Source organism: Siniperca chuatsi, linkage group LG12 (assembly GCF_020085105.1).
Source record: "Siniperca chuatsi isolate FFG_IHB_CAS linkage group LG12, ASM2008510v1, whole genome shotgun sequence".
Taxonomy (NCBI): domain Eukaryota; kingdom Metazoa; phylum Chordata; class Actinopteri; order Centrarchiformes; family Sinipercidae; genus Siniperca; species Siniperca chuatsi.
The window spans coordinates 4,276,183-4,300,931 of record NC_058053.1 but is presented as its reverse complement, the minus strand read 5'-3'; the positions used below and the strand labels follow the sequence as shown (position 1 = coordinate 4,300,931).

General features: G+C 42.3%; 1 protein-coding gene across 1 annotated transcript; it reads left to right on the top strand.

Moving 5' to 3' along the window:
• The first annotated feature begins 7,677 nt into the window (after positions 1–7,677).
• On the top strand, positions 7,678–11,421 carry mstnb (myostatin b). Its single transcript, XM_044215706.1, has 3 exons — positions 7,678–8,061; positions 8,457–8,827; positions 9,643–11,421. Exons 1-3 carry the CDS (start codon positions 7,683–7,685, stop codon positions 10,021–10,023), a joined length of 1,131 nt encoding a protein of 376 aa, XP_044071641.1. The 5' UTR covers positions 7,678–7,682; the 3' UTR covers positions 10,024–11,421.
• Positions 11,422–24,749: the final 13,328 nt, after the last annotated feature.

The window sequence follows — 24,749 nt, the reverse complement described above, 5'->3', positions numbered from 1 at the left end:
AATTAAACTTCTCAGTGATGACATCACAAAATGCAACACTTTGCACAGTAAAGCCTGACATCAGCATTATGGCAACATCTTTGATGCATAGCCTAAGAAATAGATTGCCATCACCCAGTTTGGTGTCAGTGTTCTAAATGTCATTAAAATGTAAAATAAAAAGACCGTAAAGAAAATGTGCACCTTTAACTGCATGAACTGACCAAACTCACATTCTCTTCACACTGACATCACTTTTTTCTCGTGCTACTGAAACAGGCCTTTTGGATTTTTTAATCCCAACATTCACGGAAAACAGTTTTTAGCGCAGCAGTGAGATTAGCCTTGTTAGTTTTAGAGTCTGCAGTTCAACAAATGGCATCAGATTAAGGAACAGGAATATGGCGTGTGGAGAACAGTGTCATCTCTAATCTTTAGTGTGTTCACAACATGTTTGGAGAGATTCCTCTGGCCACACGGATTAGTGCAAATTATGTTTTCCGTGTGGATTTTTAGAGGTGTTTTATACACACGTTTCTTTTGAGAAACCTCTCTCAGTCAGCAGCCCTTTGATCAATCATCACCCAGCTCACCTAAACAATACCGCTTGTAAACTGAGCCTTTGAAATGTTATTAACAAGGACTTTTTGAATGACGCTGCTCTTCACTAACTAAGCGGGCACAGTTTCAGTCAGCACTGAAACAGCATCCGTATTGGTTAGACTTCCCAATGCAATGCAACTTACACATCACCTGTATTTTATTGGTACTGGCCAGTTATATGTCAGTACTGAAACAGTGTTATAAGAGAAAACCTGGGGAGAAGGCAAGTGGAGAGAATACCCTGCCACTGTTTTATATGGCTTATCAGCTCGTGTTGAAGTATTCTTACGGTTACTACAACACTATTCAAAGCTGTTATCACTGCACACAGTTGTGTGGCAGTTTAAGTGTCCTCGTCGATGCTCCTCAGTAGAGCCTAGCTAGCAATGTGACTTGAATTTTGGGTAAATCCCAATGACATCAGTTAGAGTACCTGTTGGACCTCCGAGGCCCCGGCCTGCAGCTACACTACCCCTCTGTCCAGGGAACAAAGACCAGACCTGTATAATGTCCCCTCCAGTATAAATCATACAGTATAAAACAATTCACCTAAACAGTAATAGTAATATTCATTAAGGACTTTGGCGGTTGTGAACCTCTATTCCAAATATATCTACTCTGTCCCATGGTATGTATCGTTGCCCTCTGTTATGGAGCAGCACCACACAATTTTAAGTCATATATATATATATACTGGATTAAAATGTCATGGGTTTCGAGGTTTGCATATTTGTGCTGTTGTTACTCTACAGGGCAGATGGCAGTATTTCTCGGTTATGCGTTGTACAATGACACAATGTTGACAAAAAACTAGGTTTACAACATTTAAGCCAAAACCATTTGTTTTGTTTTGTTTTTTTAGCTCCAGTTCTGCTGAGCAGCCAAATCCTTTTTGAAAAGTGTGTCAATCCTTTCTCATGTAGTGGTTTCTTTGTGGCTGAGAGACCAGCAGGTCCCCAGTGATCTGGATCCTAATGTCAAAGTTCCGAAAATATGACTTGTGTACACAGAATATCCTGGAGCGAAGGAAATACATCATTCGTACACATAATTTCCTGGACCCATTTTGAGGACTGCGGTCGAGGCTGCCTAATGGCAGTGAGATAAGCCGAGCTGAGGAAGACACTCCTCATTGTGGCTCGGCCAAACGGTCTCCAGGGAGGCCATTAAGGGAAAACTTCAGCCCGTGGAGCCTTTCGTCAGACCAGAAGGAGCCGGACAGCTGGGTGTGTTTCTGACCTGATGATACCAGTGAGAGCCTTCACCAAATGAAGGGATCTATTAATAACTTCCACCGTAAGAGGAGAGAATCTTGGCCCTCGGACAGCATCAGTGGACGGGATAGACTTTCACTGGCATGGAGGAACGTTACGATTCCAGGCATTATCTGATAGGATTTCTTGCTTTGCGTTGTAAATCCAGCCACAGAGAGCCAATACCAACTGAGAGAGGGGACAAATAAGGTCTGAGAAAGATAATATCACTCTGGTTCAGCAAGGCTCCAACTTTGATACAGATAATCACAGGAACGTGGACGGGATCAGAGCGCTCTGGTCGCTTTGGAGGAGGCTTTTTAGGCTCAGTCCAAGTATAATCCAATCCAAAAGTAGGTCACAACTGAATTACTGACAGCTCACTCATATTCCTGCTCACAGCTGGTAGCTGCTTAAAGGATTCATTCTGAATCAAGGTGTTTGAGACTATTGGCCTTTGTTTAATCACATGTAGAAGCTCCAGTATAAACGATCAACGTCTTTTCACTGTGACACCCCTTCCCGCGTCATGGTACGTCACATTCAATGTAGGGGATGTCACTGTAGCGGCTGTCTACCTCCACCCACTGCTGCACGGCCCGGGCCACGATCTCCTCGGAGAGCCTCTGGGCGTACTCCAGCAGCACTGGGTTGACCTGAGGGGAGCTCTCCGTCGAGCCCATCTCTGAGTGAACCAAGTAGGCTTTCTCGCCCCTCGATCCCTTGGCTTCCACCTTCACCGTGGAGTTTGCATTTTGGGCTGCGGAGTCGCTCCTCTTGGATTTGACGCACCCCATACTCTGGAGGATGTAGCATTGATTTACTTTAGGGTGGGAGATGTGCGGTGGCAGTAAGGTGCGAGAGGCTTTGGTTAGATTTCTAACTCACGCATCAACGTTTGCATTTTGACTCTGGAAGTGAGCGGTCAGTACATCCCAGAAGCAACTCTGTGCTTCCCCTCCACTTCTTGCTGCTGCAGTCGCCTTCGTGCTCCTGTCATCCACTCCCACTCTCATCCATGTCTGAGTGCCGACATATGTGACGGTCAGTATCACAGAGTGGAGAGTGGTGATTTAGAGAGCGCTGGGGGGAGACCAGCTAGGAGGCCCATCCCTGTGTGGGTCTGGCAGTGTTGAAACAGTCGGTCCTGCTCCCTTGCTGACTAGAACTCATCCCTTCCTCAACTGCAGAGAGAGAGAGAGAGAGAGTGGAAAGAGACAGGGGGAGAGGGAGGATTTCAGTGATTTATTTTTTTTTTTCATCAGAGGCAGCCTACAAATGCCAGATGGCGGAAACGAGGAAAGGATGTGAATTATTTTCACAGTGGCCGTGGCAACTACGTGACCCGGGCTGCAGCGGCTGGCTTGAGGTCAAGGCCTCTACGTGGCACCTCTGTAGGCTTCTGTTTTAACACGCTTTGCTCCTCTGCACATCAAGTGTGTTACTCCTTCACCTCCCCCCCTACCTCAGAGTGTTTTATGACTCAATAACTTGGCCTATTTTGTACTGCATGACACAGGGACGTCTGTCTCTAGCTTGAGTGCGCTGATGCTGTTTTGTTGTAAGCCTGTGTCTCCCATCTGTTCCACTAACCGAGCCTCGCAGCCTGATTCACAGTGACAGCAGCTCCTTTTCTAGGACTCTAGGCCTTGACGCACAGCAAACATGTGCTTCATTCAGAAAGCTGCATGCTGGAGTCTACAAAACACACAGGCCATGAATGATTTATGCAGAGCAGGGAGACTCCCTGTGAGTAAAACAACATTTGGAGGTGCACGACGTCAACACAGGAGTGTGAAGTGTCACTAAACCCTCTGCCAGATATGAGCTTAAATGGTTGTAAACGTGTCTAAATGTTAATGTGCACCAAACAGTGAAAGCATCCTTTAGCTGGCATACAGACGCATGGGATTTGGATTCAACCTGATAACTGACTTATTTGAACAACAGTGCGGAGCTTTTGTCCAAGCCTGCTCTGAGCCTCAACGGAAATATCTGTGCAAACATGAGATTAGAATGAATGTCCACAGAATGTGCTGTGTTCCTGTAGAGCTGTACATACTTTTAATAGCGTGTGGGGAGAGCGTCAGGGTTTTCTCCATTCCACCAAAAAATAATCCGGCGACAGAAGAAATAACCCAAGGTCGTTCAAAGAAATAATAGTCCGGACATCATATTGTGTCGAGCCGGTTCTCCTGCCCTCTCCTCAGCTCCTCAAACAACATCCGAGCGCCACGAGCTTTAACGTTATTAATTGTATGCAGCGTGTAAAGACACAAAATGATCTCCCAAGTTGCTGCCGCTCGCTGGTTTGGTTACCGCAGGATGAAGCGCTCCGCACCAGATTTCAGAATAATCTGTGAGGGGGGCGGGGGGGGGGGATCTCAGGCTGCTGGAACAGACGGTTGACGGTGTCCCTGTGTCCCTTCACGTCGGTCAACGCCGAGTGAAGCTCCTCAGCAGAGAGGGAATCACAGGTCTGCACTGACTTGAGCACTCCACGGCAATTACCGAGCTGCAGCGGTGCTCAGGAGGAGAGCGAGTCCGGCGCTGCGCACTGACGGCGGCTCCGCACCGCCGCGGGACGGCGCAACACTGCCACCTGGCGGCGACACTGGGAAATACTGCATGGGGGGAATAAACGTGTGCTAACAACGAACACACTGATCTACAGTGCTTTTTCATCAATGGTGGAATAATTATTCACATTCTCTACTTGTGGCTGGTGGAGGTAGAGCTACTGGTTTTCAGAAATGTTCATTTAATTTTGTAAGTCGGTATTTTAACGTCTCATAACTTCAACTTAGTAAATCGAAACTGTTACCAGTGTCTCATAATTCTGACACAGAAAGTCACATTCTTCACATATCCATGTGTTACAGCCTACTTTTGACTGAGTCGGACTTTCTGAGAAATATGCCGAGTGTTCATCAGTGGAACTATCTATGCGGAATCCAACAGGGCGTTCAAAACTGCCAGTCCCTCTTTCATTTCGACTCGAACTGTTCCTTTATTGTTGCCATACATTCAATATGTGTAATAAAGGATGTGGATGAAGGAAATATGGAGCATATGTAACAACGGAATATTCAGTAACTGTGTGGTGTACAGCCTAACTATTAGCCCGCCTGGTTTCTAAACAAAGCTAAATGGGTCATTAACAGACAGCACATGTATCACGCACGTATTGTTGTATAAGCACACAACGGACGGCAGGACAACAAAGTAAGACAACTGAGGGTCCAGGGGCCAAAGTAGGCCTATCTAACGTTTTTTTTTTCCTACCTGCACACAACAGGTGCCATTTCCACTCCCTGAATGTGCTGTCTCGTGATTAGTGGGACAACGTGACAGTCAATTAAACAACCAATCAGAACTATACAACAAAGAAATAGTTCTGCCTCCTTATCAAGTGGGCTTTTCACAGTATCTCATGCGGGACCGGGAATCAGAAGTAAGAAAGTCAAAATTACTTTCACTTAGTATCTTATAATTAGAAGTCAAGCCCAAGACTTACCCCGCTGGTATAATAAACTGGCCAAAGGGGGAGATCGAGGCCACTGATATCTCCTCACAATGCATGGAGGGCTTCACCCCAAATCCAGCACCCCGAGACTGTACACTAAGCGGAACGAGGGAGGCCGAGGACGAGTGAGTGTCGGAGCCACTGTCCAGGATGAAACAACAAAGATCCAGGAGTACATCAGGAAGATGGCCCCCAATGATGAGAGGCTAAGAGGATACCTCAGGCAGCAGAAACCCGAGGATGATGATGATGATGAGGAGGAGAAGGATGAACCGTCATGGAGAGACAAGCCACAACCTGGCACGGCATGTACCACTGACAGATAGAAGAAGTGGCTGATATCAAGGAATCCTACCAGTGGCAGGAAAAGGCTGGACTAATCATGGCAGCACAAGGACAGGCACTCAGTACAAGATCCGCAGAGGCTGGGGTCTACCACAGCAGACAGGACCCCAGGTGCAGACAGTGCGCAGAGGCCCCTGAGACGGTTCAGCACATAACAGCAGGGTGTGAGATGCAGGCAGGAACAGCGTACACGGAACGCCACAACCAAGAGGCTGGCAGAGTGCACAGGAACACCTGCACGGAGTATGGGCTGGACGTCCCAAGGCCAACATGGAAGACGCCTCCTAAGGTAGCTGAGAATGACCGGGCTAAGATCCTGTGGGACTTCCGGATCCAGACTGACAAACCGGTGATGGCTAACCAACCAGACACCGTGGCGATCGACAAACAGCAGAAGAAGGCAGCGGTGATGGATGCAGCAGGCCCGAGCGACAGCGACATCAAGAAGAAGGAACACGAGAAGCTCGGAAAATACCAAGGGCTGAAAGAGGAGCTAGAAAAGACGTGGAGAGTAAAAGCAACAGTGGTGCCAGTGGTAATCGGAGCACTGGGGGGCTCTGACCCCCCAACTGGGAGAGTGGCTCCAGCAGATTCCAGGTCCAACATCTGAAGTCTCTGTGCAGAAGAGTGCGCTCCTAGGAACAGCTGAGATACTGCGCAGAACCCTCCAACTCCCAGGCCTCTGTAGAGAACCCGAGCTTGAAGATGACACACACCACCCCACGGGGGGTGAGAGGGGATATATATATATATATGTGTGTGTGTGTGTGTGTGTGTGTGTGTGAATTTCGTGGGCTTTATACATTCAGATTTGATTAGGGTATAATTAGTGGTGTATAGGTCCCTGGAGTGTTCAATGCTGTCACCATCGTTTTCATGCTGCCATGCATGAGGGAGGGGAGTTGACACTGAACGCACCTGGAGTAGAAAACACAGGCTCTGTGTGATCCAGCGTGTTAGGTTCAGGGTCACTAATCTTCCAAGCTGACCGGAAAGAGGCGTTTCCTGAATGTATTGTATTCTTCAACCTATTTTCCGATTCCTTTTACTTTTCAAATAATCGGAATCATTCGGATCTGCGGATGGTGGCGTTTCTGATGTGAACTTGCCACACGATGGCACTGTCTTCTCATGTGCTGCAACCAGGTTTCAGCAACAAGGATTTGGACTAAGCATTTTCTTTATCTTTGCTGACTTTTTTTTTTTTTTTATTCCTGTACGGGAGACGATGTATTACCGTTTGTGGTTTTACATGAGCCGATAATCAGCTTCTCAGAAGGGAACCTGGTCTAAACAGACGACACCTAGAGAAGGACTTGACTTGCACTGGAGAAAACTGTAACTCTTATTTTTTTCCCTCAAGGATGAAATGTATTTGCACAACCAGGCAGACACAGCTGCATCCATGTCCCTGTCATTAAAGACAATTAATGTTTGACGGACTTATCGTGCCCGCAGTTAAAAAGTTTCCTTTGTTTTCTTTGGAAACTAAATGTATTCACAGCACAAACTGCACACGAAGTCGCACATCTTGCTGTCTTTCATGATATGCAGCAGGCTCTGTAGCCTAAGCTGTTTGTTGTTTAGTTTTGATCTGGGCTGATTGAGGTGCATCAGGGCGTTCCATATAACACAACAGTCCGGTCTGCGCCCCTTCCCCTCACTGCGCAGTCACTGCAAGAAAAGTGAATTTATCCATCTGTGGACACGTTCCGCACACGCTCACAGTCTCCGTCCCTTTATGGTTTGACAACGAAAAAAAGTTTTCATGTCAGTCGGTTAAAATTCATTGTTGCCTGTCCAGCCAATCATAGTTTTTGACGACACAAAAGAGGCTAAAGTTGGAGTATAAAAAGGTGTGCGCTAATAAAGTATGATGCCTATCAGTGTGGGACATTAATCCAAACCCAGTCCAGTCGCCTATCAGGTCCAGCACACACCAAGGGATCTTTTTGTAACTTCACACCTTAGAGACAATGCATCTGTCTCAGATTGTGCTGTATCTTAGCTTGCTGCTTGCTTTGGGTCCAGTAGTTTTGAGTGACCAAGAGACGCACCAGCAGCCCTCCGCCACCAGCCCAGAAGACACGGAGCAGTGCGCCACCTGCGAGGTCCGGCAGCAGATTAAAACTATGCGATTAAACGCGATAAAATCTCAGATTTTGAGCAAACTGCGAATGAAAGAAGCTCCTAATATCAGCCGAGATATAGTGAAGCAGCTCCTGCCCAAAGCGCCGCCGCTGCAGCAGCTTCTCGACCAGTACGACGTGCTGGGAGATGACAACAAGGATGTGGCTATGGAGGAGGACGATGAGCATGCCATCACGGAGACAATAATGATGATGGCCACTGAACGTAAGTTTTTAATTTCGCATTGTTTTTGGCATGATGAAAAGGACGTGCTCAGGCGTCTCCACAATAGGGGTTTTACGCACGGGGCAGAGCGCACGGGAGACGCTGTCGACAAGCTTTATTTGACAACACGTAGCTTTACCGGGTTTTTGACATTGGAAATGTATCGATGTACCAACATTAGCACGATTCAGAACACTATACGGGTCGGTGCATTTTGCCAGTCAGCACGCGCGGTCATTACGCGCACGGACTGTTTTCTAAACTTTATTAGTCCACTTCCAGAGATCAAATGTCGTGTCAGGGATGTTTGTTTACACCAGTTTATTTCTGTCTGTAAATTTCAATCGCACATGGTCAGTATATAGAGAACCTTTGCTTTCTCTGTCTCTCTCCAGCCGAGTCCATCGTCCAGGTGGATGGGGAACCAAAGTGCTGCTTTTTCTCTTTTAATCAAAAGTTTCAAGCCAATCGCATACTCCGGGCTCAGCTCTGGGTGTATCTGCGCCCGGCGGCCGAGGCGACCACCGTGTTCCTGCAAATCTCCCGCCTGATGCCGGTCACAGACGGGAACAGGCACATACGCATCCGCTCCCTGAAGATCGACGTGAATGCTGGGGCCGGCTCTTGGCAAAGTATAGACGTCAAACAAGTGTTGACTGTGTGGCTGCGGCAGCCGGAGACCAACTGGGGCATCGAGATTAACGCCTTCGATTCGAGTGGAAATGACTTGGCCGTGACCTCCGCAGAGCCTGGAGAGGAAGGACTGGTGAGCTGAACCTTTATTTTACACTAAACGTAAACTTTATGGTCAAGTTTTTTACTATAAGTGATAACTAGAAATGTATTTCATCAGTAAACGTACAGGAGTGAATAGTGTTGGTGGCATGGGTGCAGAGCTATTTACTGCAGCAGCTGGAATTTGACCATTACTACTATAGATTACAATAATTGGACCATCCTGTAAGAAACAAAAAATATTTCTTATATATTAGCTATATATAGCATGTTGGATTCTTTATTGCACTGTCCTGAGGTTTTAACTTTGGGCTTTAGTGTGCAGGGAGGCTTTGCAGAGTCAGCAGGTGGTTAAACATTCCTGCATTTCACTGCTGGAAGAGGGAATCAAGATTTAAGACCTTTGAAAGTTGTTAATCAACACAGACTCCATGTAGGCACACACCTGCATTTGGACAAATGCCCGGTCCACAATAACCTCAAATCTTATTGCTTGATTACATAAAAGTTCACCTGCCCCACATTCCTGTGTGACTGTGCAAATCAGAGTAATTGCCTGCAGGCACACACACTGCTACTATCAATGACAAACACTTATCATACGGCTCAAATACTGGCACCGGGCTCTGAGGCAATTAGAATACCTAGACGGCTGTGGTTAACCAACCGTCAGATGATTTAATTTCTTTAAAACTCAAAGTTTCATAATATTATCGTGCCATGTTTGAAAACCAGCTGCCAAAGGTCGAGGGCACCGGATTAAAAGATGTAAGCCGAATGCTGTCATCCGCCTCTTTTTGCAAAGCAGCTATTTTCAAAGTATTCACACATGCTCTGTCATTGCAGCAACCATTCATGGAGGTGAAGATCTCAGAGGGCCCCAAGCGCGCCAGAAGAGACTCAGGCCTGGACTGTGACGAGAACTCTCCAGAGTCCCGGTGCTGCCGCTATCTGCTCACAGTGGACTTTGAAGACTTTGGCTGGGACTGGATTATTGCCCCAAAGCGCTACAAGGCCAACTATTGCTCCGGGGAGTGTGAGTACATGCACTTACAGAAGTACCCGCACACCCACCTGGTGAACAAGGCCAACCCCAGAGGGACCGCAGGCCCCTGCTGTACCCCCACCAAGATGTCGCCCATCAACATGCTCTACTTTAACCGAAAAGAGCAGATCATCTATGGCAAGATCCCTTCCATGGTGGTGGACCGTTGTGGATGCTCTTGAGTTGGGACGGAGAGCCTGGCGAGAGGGAGGGGAGGACGGAGGGGCTGTGGCTCAGTCCGGCCTCCAACTTCAGACTTTTTGACACAACCAGTCCACCAGTTCCAGTGCTTTCCTGCAGAACACGGTGCAATAGAACCAGAGTAGAGGCCACAAACAGCCCGACCTTCCTGCAGGGCAGCGCTTTCACAACCGGCATAGCTCTTACTTTTCTTTCCTCCAGTGAAATCTTAGCCATATAGAGGCTTGAAGTCAGATGGATGCAGGAACACACATACACACACATGCTGGACCTTGGAGTGAATGTAGACAGACATTATCAAAGTTATCCAAAAACTTTTCTTCCCCTTTGTCTCTGTGTTGTGTGCTCTGTCCAATTATACAAACAACTGACAAATTATACTCGTACGCCATCTACTCCACTCCACTCGTAGCCAACATACAAGCTACTACATTTTTTGCTAAGCTATATGTTTGTGATAATCATTTTTCAAGTTATGTTTTCAGAGTGAAACCAGGAATCCTCATGGACCTTTTGAAAGGGCTTGGAAAAACACAAATGGAGACTCTTTAGAGTGATATTTCACACTGGTAGAACATGTTTTAGTACACAGGTTCGTAAGAATTGATGAAAACTGGCAAAACCTTAGTCACCCCCACTTTATTACTGCCATTTATAAAACCTAGCCACAAATTGCAACATAACACAGGTCATCATCTCTCCTGTACTGGATCAAACTTTAAGTTCTAATTTAGTTTTTTGATTAACCATACTGAGAACTTGTGAATAAAATCCTAAGTGTAGGTGGTGAGATGCTGGTTGATCACTCCTGAGATCCTATGGACACAAAAATGTTCCACCAGGGTGAAGTGCCACTTTAGGTCTTGACAGGTCTTCATGTACTCCATACATACACGCAGCAACATACCTGACCGAGGAGCGTTATTGCTCAGTCATAATCTTCACTATCCATCAGAACAGCCTGACCTGCCCGATACACTTGAATTATTCTGATTGTAAATTCACATTACTGGACAGAAGGACTTGAACTGAAGGCACAATGAATGCAGCCTACAAATGAAAAATGTGTTTAAGACAGAGAAAATGGATTGTTGAAATGTATGAATGTTGAGATCATGCTTAAACTCTGTCTTACAAACAACACAGTTTGCACTATGGCACACCAATAGAAAGAATTGGTTGCTACAAAAGTTGAAAAAACTGATTTTGATATGTTTGCTAATTTGTATTGTATACATATGCTATTGTTTCCATTAGGAGTTGCCTTTCTAAACCACTGTTGGTAAATGTATAAAACCACAACCTAGCAAGATAAAAGATGTAATACAGCAACTCTATATACTTGTTTTAACAAATAAAGTTTCTAGCTTGTTTGTTGAGTTCTGTTTCTTTGAGTAGTTTGTTTCTGCGTTACCTTCAGACAGTATGTCCTATCAACTGCACTTCACGAGACGCAAGTGTGCTCATTTTCTATAAATCTGAGTTTCAAGGCTATACTGTAGAATTTAAGGTATATTTAGTTGTAATTCACTCTCATGTAAATTGCTGGAATACATATCTTCTTGCATTCAATTTCTAAATCATACACAATATGAAATCAACACTTGCAACAAATTTCAAAGAGGTCACTGCAACCGTAAAACATCATTTTACGGCAGTTTATCAAAAGAATAAGGCTGGACATGCCTTTGTTTCTAGAATGGCTTCAGAGACAGCTTAGTGTCATTCTGCAGACTCACAGATCATATCCACACTTGATGTTTCAGTATCAAAACACAACAACCTGAACCGGAACATCGCAGCCCCATTTCACACATGGTGTAAACCAATAAGTTACACAGGCAATGTGTCAGTGTATGCGCTGGGTGCACTGGTGTGTGGAGAAAAGTAATGACAACACACACTCTGTCTACCTGACTACACTTGCACAATCCCATCACCATAAGCCTGTTTTATCACAGGCGTAATTCAGCATAACTTCCCTGACTTTGCTTTTTCCAGTGAAGGGATGTTGAAAGTATTGCAGTCTAATGAGAGGATGTGAACTCTGGTGCGCTCTGACAGCATGACCTATTCGACTGACGGCCTCATTGAGGCTTGACTTCCGCCCAGTAGAGGGCGAATTGACCACTACCCCCGAGAGCCACTTCCTTTCCTGCTGAGAGCTGGAACGCTGCCATGACGATCGGCCACAGCAGAGAGCAGACTCACCACAGACGGAGTGGATCCACAGAACTTCTTTTCCCTGGGGGAAGGTTTTTAGATTCTACCCTTCTGTTTGCTGATGACAAGGGAAAAGTGTCCGAAAAGATCCGTACACAAGAGAACACTCATCAGGAAAAGTAAAGGTTAAATATCAAATTCAATATGTGCTGGATTATTGCAGATTTAACAGGACAGAACCAATTTGTAATCTCCATCCTCATATGTGTTCCTCACTGTGCTTTTTCCATCTGCAGTTTGACATGGGCATGAACTTTTCATGAGTCTAATATTCTCCAACAGTTTACTTTCAACAGTTTTACATTGTTACTAATGACATATGTGCAAATGAGCAATTGAAGTATGAAAAAAAAAAACAGTATGACAACATCATTGGTCCGAGGTCCCACGTTCAAATGTCAGTTAAACTTGTTTTCATAGCTTTCAAGCACCAAGGTTTCAATTTTACACAACTTTGTGACTATTTAAATGTAAGGGGTTGCGGCATTTCTGCTTCTTTAGATAGTAAACCTGACAGGTAGCTGGAAAAAAAGCACTAGAGTAAAACAAGCTGAACATGATAATCTTATCATTGTTCTTTTCACTTCAGCTAAAAGCTACAGTTGCATACAGCCTGCACCAGTTGAACTGTTCTGATTCTGTGACGTTTATCATGCCCAGGTACATCATTTCATTCAGCTCTGTCCTGCACTATTTGCTGCTGTCTGCTTGTTTCAAGCTACTTTGTGAACAGGAGCTGGGAAACGTTTTGACTGAACATCGCTACATCTGTCAAGAGTCAGACCCTGGAGGACTGTATCCGCCAGCGACATTCCACCTCTGACAGGTGAGGAAGTGAGAGTGAGAGAACGGGAAGAAGGATGTTAAAAGGAATAGTCCAAGGCAGCTGGAGACCCCGTTATTGGACAGGATTTCTGTTGTGTAAAGTTAATAGAATTTGAATGGATAGAACCTGTATTCCTCTTCAAGTTCTCATTAACGAATGGTCATTAAATGATGTGCAATATAGCTGCTTAAAAAGGGACAGTTCACCCAAAAATCAAAAATACATATTTTTATCATTTAAGTTATTATTATAGTGATGATAAATATGTATGATTCCAGTGAATATACATTGTTGAACTGGTTAATGAAGGATTATCAGAGATGTATTGGTTAAACAGGTACACATGTAGTCGATTACTATGTAAAGATGGATTCTACCCAAAATGTGGTGCTTTTGTTTTCTTCTGGTGTTTTTAGATGCAAAGCCTCTCTATGAGCTGCAGGTGGAACTCACTCACAGGATCACGATCAGCTAGGCGCGCTCTAATACGTTGTTTGCAGTCACGTGAGTCCGATGACGCTCGAAATTCAGAATGAGGCAGGAAGTGAAAGGCAGAGATGGAGGAAAGCCCGTACTGTTATTGTTTACTCATTGTGTCATCACAGTCAACATGTGTGTGAAATCTGGAATCGCCCAATTCATCCTTAAATTATAGCTAAAAACCTATTTTGAGGTCACAAAAAGTGTCACCTATTCAGTGTCCGACCAACTGTGAAATATGATCATCAATCTCCCCTTCTGTTCCTGAGTCATGGTGTTGAATAATGGCCAGGACAGGACATTATGATGTCACAGTGAAGTTGACCTTTGACCTTTTGGGTAAAAAATGTCATCAGTTCATCGTTGTATCCCATTAAACATTGGTGTGAAATTTTGTCATAATTACTGCATCAATTCTTGAGTTATGGCCAAAAACGTGTTTGTCAAGGTCATTTTGAGGTCACAGTGACCTTTGAGTCAAAAGTGTCACCAATTCATTGTCTGACAAACTGTGAAATATAATCATCAATTCTTGAGTGTGATGTGTTTTGTGATGTCACAGTTGACCTTTGACAACCAAAATGTAATCAGCTCATCCTTGAGTCCAAGTGGACGTTTGTGCCAAATTTGAAGAAATTCCTTCCAGGCGTTCCTGAGATGTTGCGTTCACGAGAACGGGACGGACGGACAACCCAAAAACATAATGCCTCCGGCCACGGCCATCAACGGCGTGGAGGCATAAAAAGGCAGAAATCTCTACGGCCGACATCTCCGGAACTCGGCAACTCACACCAAACAATCTAGATAAACAGCCCTACGAGTAAAAGGGAAAATATGTATTTTATATGTATAACTGTCCCTTTAATAATGTTTGATAATAATATGAAAATGGATTCTGGTTATTGGATATTGAGAGAGAAATCACATTTTTGCACCCTTTCAACACAAGGTTGATTTACCCAAATCACAAAAAAAAAAATCATATTTTCCCAGCTTACCCTTAGTGTATTCTGCCCATAGATTTGGTTTGATTTTTGCAAGAGTTTAGATTTGTGTTACTCAAAGCATAACAAAATATACATTGAAAAATCTCTACAGCCACATCTCTTTCCGAAAAGACACACTGTTGTTGAGTTTTTCAAATGTGATCTTCTGATGGGTTGTGGCCAAACTGTGAGCTGCAGATATCTAACAAGACTCTACAGCCCCACTAGCAGCTCCGTGAGGCTGTACTTAGGCTCAACCGTGCTTTGAGCTAAATGCTAAAGTCGGCATGCTAACACAATGACAATGCTAGCATGCTAATGTTTAGCAGGTATAATGTTTACCATGGTCACCATCTTAGTGTAGCATGTAAGCATACTAAAAATTGTAATTAGCGCTAAACACAAAGTACAGCTGAGACTGATGGTAATGTCATTAGTTTGCTGGCTAGTATTTGATCATAAACCAAAGTATTCGACAAATTTAAATTTTGACCAGTTATTAACATTTTTCATGTTGCGAATGTCTGGACCAATCCAATTGTCGAGACTGGATAACTGGATAAGTAAAACTCTGACCTGCTGGGAGCCGTTTGATAAAAAGTCAGTGGATCAACAAAGTCATGAGGAAACAGGCATCCTCTGTTGACCATGTATATCTGTACCAAATGTCATGGCAATCCATCCAGTAGTCATCTTGATATTTCCCTGTGGACCAAAGTAATGGAACAAAACAACGATCAACTGACTGACCAGCATCCCTAGAGCCATGTTGCTACCATCGCTAAAATGAATACAAAAGCGCAATACTAACACCCATATCCATATCTATACCTATAAACAGAGTTTATAATGTGCTTTGAAAAAGGCTTACAAAGAAATGTTGCTGTGATAAAAGGGGAATCAAATAGAGAATAGATGGAATTTAAAGGACTGAAGGGTTGTGGTACTCTTACCTCTGTGGATCACCTAAGTCATTAGAATGTATCCTCTGGGAAACATGAACATCTGTACCAAACTTCATGGCAATCCATCCAATGGTCATATTTGGCCCAAAACTTAAAATGTCAGTCTTATGGTGGCGCTAAATGAAAAGTCAGGGGATCATCAAAGTCACCAGTATGCATCCTCTGGCGAACAGAAATGTCTGTAGAAAATTTCACCGCAATCCGTAGTATCCAATTAAGTCTGGAGTTATGGACCATTGTATTCCTCTGTTAATAAAATTGTGGCCTGTTTGATTTAAAGTATACGTAGTGTGCATGCAATGATTAAATGCTCTGTGTGAATTTATTGGGGGGGATATTTCCGAGAGACAAGCGGCTTGCCAAGTGCATCCAAAAACATCTGGACCCTTTAACAGATGTGCAAACCATACCATTTGGAGAAGTGTTTCTGCTCTATGCAAAGGTCTTCCTTGACAACAACACGGTTCAAGAGTGATGACAGATCCAGTTGTCAAACCACAAAGAGACTAAAGCAAACATGTCTGCAAGGTTGGATGATATCATGAAATAAAACTAAACAATGCTTACAGCAGTAATGCAGTGATTCTTTTATTGCCCCTCATACACGGTTTGAAAAAGAAAACTGCCACCTGTTTCCAGCTGTTTGTGTGGATCACTACCATCAGGTCAGAGATCAAACTATAGCCTCCACTTGTGGAAAAATCATGGATGATTTCTACTCCACACATTTCTACAACCACTGAATCACTGCCTACCTCTCAGATTTGTTCAGTGATTTAAAAAGGTCTGTGGATTTTGCCCATTGACGGCTGTTTCCCTGGTTAGAAAAAAACCCATACACTCCAGCCCGTTCTACGTTCCGCTACTGTCAATCAACTACGACCACGACCCAGCTTCCGCTCAACACAATCGCAACTATTTGCGGTGCTGGCTCCACAATGGTGGAACGAGCTCTCCATTGACATCAGAACAGCAGAAACTCTATACATCTTCTGTCGCAGACTGAAAACTCATCTGTTCAGACTGCGCCTTGGCCCATAAAATAAAAAAGTAATTAAAAAAATACTATCTTTATTGTTTCTAAATGAAGCACTTGAAGCAGCTCAGCATATTTGATAAAGTTGATGTACTTGCATGATTCTTGCAATTTTTGGATTGTATCCACATGGTTGAATGCACTTATTGTAAGTCGCGCTGGATAAAAGCGTCAGCTAAATAAATGTAATATAATGTAATGAAAAACAACATTAAGAATGAGGATGTCACCTTCCTACATAGCTAGCTAGCTACATTCATGAAAAATAGCAATTGAAAAATTGCCAAATAACTCTTAAATCTGCATATTCTCTGATCGTCATGAAAATCGTTAACTGCTCCCTGCAACCGCTACCACAGCATCTGTGTCGACTGAAGATGACATTGGTGGGACAGATACATCACTAGCCACTGATTGGTTGTGGCAACCCCCCCCCGCCACATGTTTGTTGTGGGAATTGCCATGATGTTTTATTTATATATAGCACCTTTAAACACAATTTACAAAGTGCTTTGACAGACAGATAATATGCGACACATAATATACACATAATAATGATTTAAATAAGAATCCTTTTTCGCCGAAAATGAAACATTTTTCCTCCGCCTGGCTTATTAGATCACTACATTATGGACTGTTCAGAGATCTATTAGATCCAGAATTATAGTTAAAGAAACAACCATTTAAACCATCACCTGATTTTCCCCATGTGTTACCAGGGGAGGTAAATTCGTTAAGTTTGTTAAGTCATTTGATAAAAACAGGTTTATGTGACAACCATTTAGTTCATGTTTTGTAACTAATGTGAGATCAAGCAATACAATCAGTAACTGAAATTGTGTTACAAATAAGTGCATGTCTTATTCCATGTAAAAGACATTGATCAGGGTAATAGTACAGTGTCCGATGTCCATCTGACCACTGACTTAAACAATGTGCCCCTTTATCTTATGAGTGCAAGATGTTCAAGATGCACATTGTAATCACTTAAACAACCAGCAGTGGATGATCACCTCAGGCCAGATTGACAGGTTGTTTGTGAAAATCCCTCTTGGGTCTACGGAAAGCAATGAAAAGCAATAAAATCAGCCAGTCTGGGACACGATAAGGGCCAGATGGCCAGCTGCTGAATGCTACCTGTCTTCACTTCTCAAGTGATTTATCCTTTCCGTCTGCACTCCGCTTGCTTTTTCACTTAGGGATGAGGAATCACTATTCCTACCTGAAAACTGACAGTCACCTCTGGGAAGCTATCGTATGATTAATGACTTTGTAAAGCTACTGGAAGTTTGGAGACAGGACAAATTTGGTGTTCACTCCAGATATGTTTACAAAATTCCTCAATGTCAGTGTTTGTTTGCGAGGAGGGGTTAGGTGACGAGCAAAAAATGTGGCCCTAAGCCATCCAAGGTCCAAGGCAGCGAAGCATTGTCTCTCTGGGGACGAAGGGTTGACAGTGATGAAGAATAGATGTTCCTCCAAGGAGACTGAGGGAGGGCAGATTATGGAAACCTCCTGTCTCCCGATGATATGCCTATGCTCTTAACACAGACGGATGTAGAGTAGTATCAGGTATGTGTCAAGAAGCCTGGATAAATTTTGACATCTCAGAAATAACATTTATGGTACATTTTTACAGATTACTGCGCACAATTTTACAAGAAGCTCAGTTGAGTGACATTCATGCAGCAAGCAGGACTTTCCAGAATTAGGCCTTGGTGGATAAATCCAGGAGACTGTCTGAACAGAGGCTTGAAATGAATTGATATGGAAGGAAATCCAACTTTCAAAAATGTTTCGATATGTTTATGGCATATATATTTGAAAAATCAACAGTGTTTATGTCTAGGTTTGATTCGCTTGAAGCCTGAAAACATCACATGACCTACAGGCTAGTAGCTGAAGAAGATATTCCTTGAAAGCAGATATTCCTATTAGCTATTAGCTATTTGAAATTCAGATTGAATTTCCTGTTAACCCAAAGTTCCTCTTTTCTTTAATCACCTAAAATGGAGCTCAAATCCCTCCAAGTAGCATGTCTTGGAATATAACTTCAAAACTTGCTGTGGGAATAATTGTTGACAAGTGATTAAAAATTAAAAAGAGTAGACTTGATGGCCCCATTGTGGATGCCCTTGACCCAAGAAATTGAATGTGGTGTGGCTATAAATTCTCCAACAGTTGAGAACCTGTGGCTTTTTAACACCCATCACATTAGTGTGTGCCTGAAGCCCATAAAAAGAACTAAGTGGCTCTTCTGTGGTTGGCAGAAAAGTGCACAGTCACAGCAAGGCACCACCACCAATTACCAGCTGAAAAGCAAAAACTTAGATGTAGTAAAGACTTTATAGTTGGTCCCATATGGATCATGGTATGGTTAACAGGTTTAGGACGCTTGATTAAGTCCTTCTGTGCGGGTTTGGTGACAGATTTAAAGACCTTTGTTTGCATCCAATGTTGCAATGTTTTTTTATATTAACAATAATTAAAATATTTACATCTAAAATGAAGGGGTGCAGTGATGAATCCACAGAGAATAATCATTCAACTCTGTAAGTCTATGCAGCTTTTTAGCCTATTTTTGCTTATTGTTTTTAGGCTCACACTTTTACTGTGTGGTTTAGTCTCACTGCTGTCTTCAACACTGTTGCCAGGAGTCAGGCATTTTTTAGCAAAAACCTCTGATAAACACACTGCACCTGCAGGTTTTCCTCTGATTCTAAAATGATTACATCCTATATACCGCCACTGATTTCTCACCATAAATCAAGCTGATTTTAAACACAAAATTGCGAATAATTCATTATAAAATGTTTTTATTCAAATTTTTGATTTTTATTCTTTATAGTATGTGATACATTTTTTAGTAGAACAAGTCCTCTTAAAAGTAGTCTATCTTTTGAAAAAAAACCCAATGCCAAACATACAGAATCGTTTGAACCTGGGTTTTTTCAGCATATCCTGTTATCAGTTTTAATACGTTAGTTAGCTACACGATCTGTGCTGTGTTCCTAGTAGGGCTGTCATAAAAGAATTTTTTTAGTTCAAACAAAATTAAACACATAATTAGTGAGAATTAATTTAAACACAATCTAATCCTAAACTCTGTTATAGAATTGACATTGATCCATTCATTCACAATGCCTTCACTGCCTTGTTTGAGTGACAAGCTAATTTTAGTAGTAGTGTAAGGCAGTTGCATTTTGCAAAGTCAGGAAACAGCCTTTACCCACGTTTTTCCATCTATGGTGTCGAATCTAAAATGCTTCCTCATATTATTTCTCAGACAATTTGGTGTCAAGATTATCCGCTCAGCACAGCTTGCTAGCTTCCTCCATTTTGTGTTAGCAAAGAAAACAATAGCCTCATTTACTGATTTACTTTACTACAGGGCATACTGGTCGACCCCCAGTCAATTCAATTTTGAATTCAAACTTATTATTAGATTGAATTTAAAATTCCCCCCCCACATTTGAACAGTACAGTAGTTTGAACTGCAAATAAAAAGTGACACGCTAGTTCCTACTACTGTTGTAACTGAGTAAAACGCAGAAACGTTGAAGGAGAATTTGAGTTTCTTTGAAGTAGGGGATATAAAAAGCTTATCGTATGTGTTGTATTTAGCACCTAACAGCATACAAAGTTAGCGAGTAGGTAGTGAAGACCAAAACAGTGGGTGAATATTGGACTTCCATTCATCAGGTGGCCAGAAACGCGACTCCAAATGAATGCTCATGTTGCTCCACGTCTGCTGGATGTGTAAATAGACAATTGTTTGCTAACACGTTATAAAGTCATTATGACTATAAGTTAATAATACATTATGTCAGTCTGTGTGTCTGGGTTTTCAAGTTATTCTGCCCCCAGGTGGCCAAAAACAAACAAAAAAAACCCAATAACGAATCTTTGTGGCTGCAAAGTTGTGGAGCTTTGAAGGACCTGCACACCCACGAAGGTGTTTTGAGTTACTGTGGCTGATTAGACCTCTAGTCAGGTTGAAGCTGGGTGGAGCTATGCTGGGTGGAGCTATGCTGGGTGGAGCTAACAGGTGCAACACAACTAACAGGAGAGAGGAATCACTCAAACAAATTCTGTACACACCCACACAGTCAAAGAGGGCCAATCAGGCAAGTGGAAACACCTGTGGTGTGTAGTGGTTTTAACAATTTATGCAATGTCTGGTCAGATCATTACTATACGAAATCCCAACATTGTGAGGTGTGGTATGAAACAGTCTGAATGCCTGTGCAGTAATTCTGTGTAATTTTAAATATGGAACATTTTTTGCAGGCAAAAGCAAAATGTTTACTTGTTACTTGTTTGTATTTTTCTTTTTTCTATACCACAGCCCTTCAATCTTAGAAATTCCACTTACTATCAAGTTTATGACCCTTTCATTAATACATTTGTTTGTTTCAAAGCATAATGTAAACTCTGCTTTTAGGTAAATATGTGGAGTGAAATGTCTGAACAACTATTGGATGGATTGCCATGAAATTTTGTTCAAATATTCATGTCCCCCACGGTATGAATGTAATAAATTTTCCTCTAGCGCCATCATCAGGTTAAAATTTCAATTAGTTCAAAACCTCGGTTTACGACCAATCAGCTTCAGCTGTACTTTGTGTTTTGTACTAATAAGAAAAAGTTGGCATACCAATATGCTAAACTATGATAGTGACCGTAGTGGCTGTAGACTCGTCTTTGTTGGGTTGAGTGTAGTAGTAGAAGTGATATCTTGGTACTTCTGTTAGCCCATAACATGATCAAAGCTAGCAGCCGAAGGCAAGCAAGCTCATAAAGGAAATTTTAGAATTTTTTGTTAACGCTCTATTGAAGATCACTAGGATTCATTTTAAAGGGGCTCTTCTCAAGCATTAGACAGACGTAGCGTTAGCACAGAGATACATTGGTGGGTTTAAGGCCAGGGTGTGCTTGTTTTGAAGTAGTTCGTATGAAAGTCTTGTCCGACCATGACTGAAGGCAAAAGTGTTTATAGCTGTTCTGAACGGTCACAGACGGAATGAAACTAGCACCTGCCAAATACAGGGTAAATGTTGGCTGCGGCAGGTAAAAATTTCAGGTCACCTGGCTGCCACTATAACAGGTTTTTCTTACATCAATAAATATTATTTTTAAAAAGCAGTTCCTAAAGTAAGAATAGTCAGGGATTAAGGTTGATATAATATATTCCATATTTCTACTGTCAGGTACCACTGACTCAGTGTTTACAATTCTAAAGTGTTCTACGTAGATTCAAGTGGCAGACAAAAAAATTGAGTGGCCGGTAGAAGTGTTCAGCAACCTGCCACAGTGGCAGGTGAGGAAAAAACTTAATTTCAGGCTTCAGACGGTGTGTGATGATCTGACAAGCTCTTCAGTTGAAGCATGCCTTTAGTCTCTTCATGGGCATGAAAAAGCTCAATTTTAAAAAGGATGGCTTGATTAGTCATTATTGTTCATTTTGAACCATGTCCTGAAGATGAAGATCTTTTCTTATTTGATTACTATATTTAAAAGTGTGACATTATTAAATTTATGTATTCATGCATTCCCAAAGGGATATAAAAATCCTTCTCTCCATCTAGTTTCACATTTCTAAACAGAAACAGGTGTTGCTTGTACCCAGTATTGGGCAAGGTACTGTATGTGACTACTTCTCATGACAGTTCCAAAAATAGAGCGGGAAAGGGGTTAAATATAGTTCATGTCATTTTATTTTGGATTTGATGACTCTGTTAAAGAGCACTGTTACTTCTGGGTTGTGAGAGTGGTGTAGAGTTGCCCTAGCTGATGAATACAACCTGAGAAGCAGTAGCTCTGCACATTAGGGCAGTAATAGGAGAACATAACTATCTAGATGATGCTGTATGTGCAATGAGTATTCTTGTATCGAGGTTTTGATATTCAACATTTTGCATGCATTCCAAAACTGTTCCTTTTTTCAATTCTTCACGTTGGGTTAATCATTAGCAAATACCTCAATTTGGTTGCAGAAAATGTCAAAAAGAGTGAAACAGGTGGTTTAAAAGACAGCTGGCAAAATGAACCGTTGCTGACCTTTTAAACAGTGTGGTCACATGGCCAAAAGATGATCATCAGTTAATCTGCCCCAATTACTCTGATATGCCCCTTGGGTGCCAAAGGCAGCATGTACAGAGTAGATTCTGCTGCCGCACGCATTTTTGGACACAAGCAACTGGGGAGCACATATCCAAAGGGAGAAGTTTCAAACAAGAGTCCATGCAGGAGTGAGGGGCAAAAAGCTGAGGGGAGAAGGATGAACGGAGGGACAGGGGTCCTCACTGGCATTTATCCCCTTCCCAGAGGCACTTTGCAGAGTGTTGGCCCTGCAGCAATGCTGAAGCCATCTGTGGGCTCTCTCAGCAGAGGCCACGTAAAACAAGACGTGTGCTGTGGTTTGACCTTTCACGGTCCTAACTATAATATTATCATAAGATGAGCAATCAGATTGCACTTCTCCCTGAGGTGGGATTCAGTGTCCATATGAAAAGGCGATGAGTGAAAACCTTGTGTGGCTATATGTATTTCTGTTCCATGTGTTGTGAAATCCCAGTCAATGTTTTTGTAATGATAAAACTCAATTTTCTCCAATTAAATCCCTTGTTAAGGTACCACCACTTATCATTCCATCAGGCCTATTGAAAATTATTAAGAAATTATATGGATGATTAAAAAAATTCATATACTTTTAGACTTCTGCCAGTTCTTTTTTTTTTTTTTAGTTATAGAGCAAAGTCTAATTCAATTTGTTTTCCCATAGGAAACCTCAAGCAACACTGAACACCAGAATGATGGCGTAATAGACTAATGTCTTTAGGAAGTGGCACCACTACAAGTTAGCGCAGTGTCAAGGATTTGCTAAACTTTGTGGTTGAAATTACAGTGCAAATCTCTGAAGCATTTAATGCAGCCAGGGATAATATACAACTATCTGTCAATACTAAAGGCCGAGCAGCTGACCCTAATTGAGGGAAAAGAATTATGGGTAGAAGCTGGCACAGTGTACATCTCTGGCTTGGAGCTTGCCAATACCCTTTCCAATGGTGCCACAATGAGGCTCAGGGGTAGTAAGATACTCTGGCTTTCGGACAGAAATCAAGTTAGGGAGTCAGATGTCACTCTGCGAAGACTGCTGTTGTTAATCCAAGAAAATGGATTTGGCCAGGTCTCCCTTGTAAAAGAGATGATTGATCTCAATGGGACAAACCTGGTTAAATAAAGGCTAAAATAAAAATAAAATATGCAAAAAATCAATCTACAAAACCAAAACATGAAATATACTGTGTAATTCATAGCTGCAAAGAGCAAATCTGCATATGAACAAGACTGGTATCACTGGTGTGGATGGGAGTTCTACTAACTTTGCAAACAAATGTTAATTTTAATTACGTATCATTACTTTTGTTTGGCCAGCCATTCCTGGTACTACACAAACATTTCTCACTTATTAATGTCTCAATTTTGTTGCACATCATGGATCATTTTTATTAAGTGACTACACTGAGGTTGAAATGTGAGTTCTTTGTCGCAAGGAATCTGCTGACAAATGCCACTGGATTGGATTTAGTGCAGTTGCACCATGAAACTTAAGAGTGACCAAAACATTGTCTTTTCTCTACACCTGCAAAAAAAAAAACATCTCAATTTCTGTCACAATTAAAATCCCTGCTACTCCTAGGGCTAAGAAAGCTTTACCAGCTCTTTGGGGAAAAAAATCTATTTAAAGGTTTGGCAATTTCAACACCATCATACTGTACATTCATATTGTGAGTAAAATGTCCTCAACTATTGGCCACTAATATAACGACGCATTAAGTGAATTCCTCAAACAGCTATACAACAGTAGATCCTAAGAGGACATTACCTGTTTATTTTCCTCATCAAGACTTTCTGAGCCAGTCGAGGGACTCTAACCCGTGTCCTTCCACAGCACAGCTAGCCACTTTCTTTGGATGCTCTGTGGAAATCAGAGGTCACATTCTAAACTGTGAATATTTGTTGATCACAGAGCACTCATAAGGTTGGCTTCAGCAATTCTGCATTAAATTAAATGTTATGTAATATATAAATATAAATACATTACATGTTTTTTTTGTTTCTGTATTTACAAAAATTAACTATTCAAGGTTAACAAAATGAATTACATACTTGATCAAAGCACACAATG

What these genes read in the sequence shown, in the direction of transcription:
- mstnb (XM_044215706.1), top strand. Translation starts at nt 7,683, where the DNA reads ATGCATCTGTCTCAGATTGTGCTGTATCTTAGCTTGCTGCTTGCTTTG. An exon ending in AATGATGATGGCCACTGAAC is followed by an intron (nt 8,062 to 8,456) that starts GTAAGTTTTTAA and finishes GTCTCTCTCCAG; the next exon opens with CCGAGTCCATCGTCCAGGTG. An exon ending in AGCCTGGAGAGGAAGGACTG is followed by an intron (nt 8,828 to 9,642) that starts GTGAGCTGAACC and finishes CTGTCATTGCAG; the next exon opens with CAACCATTCATGGAGGTGAA.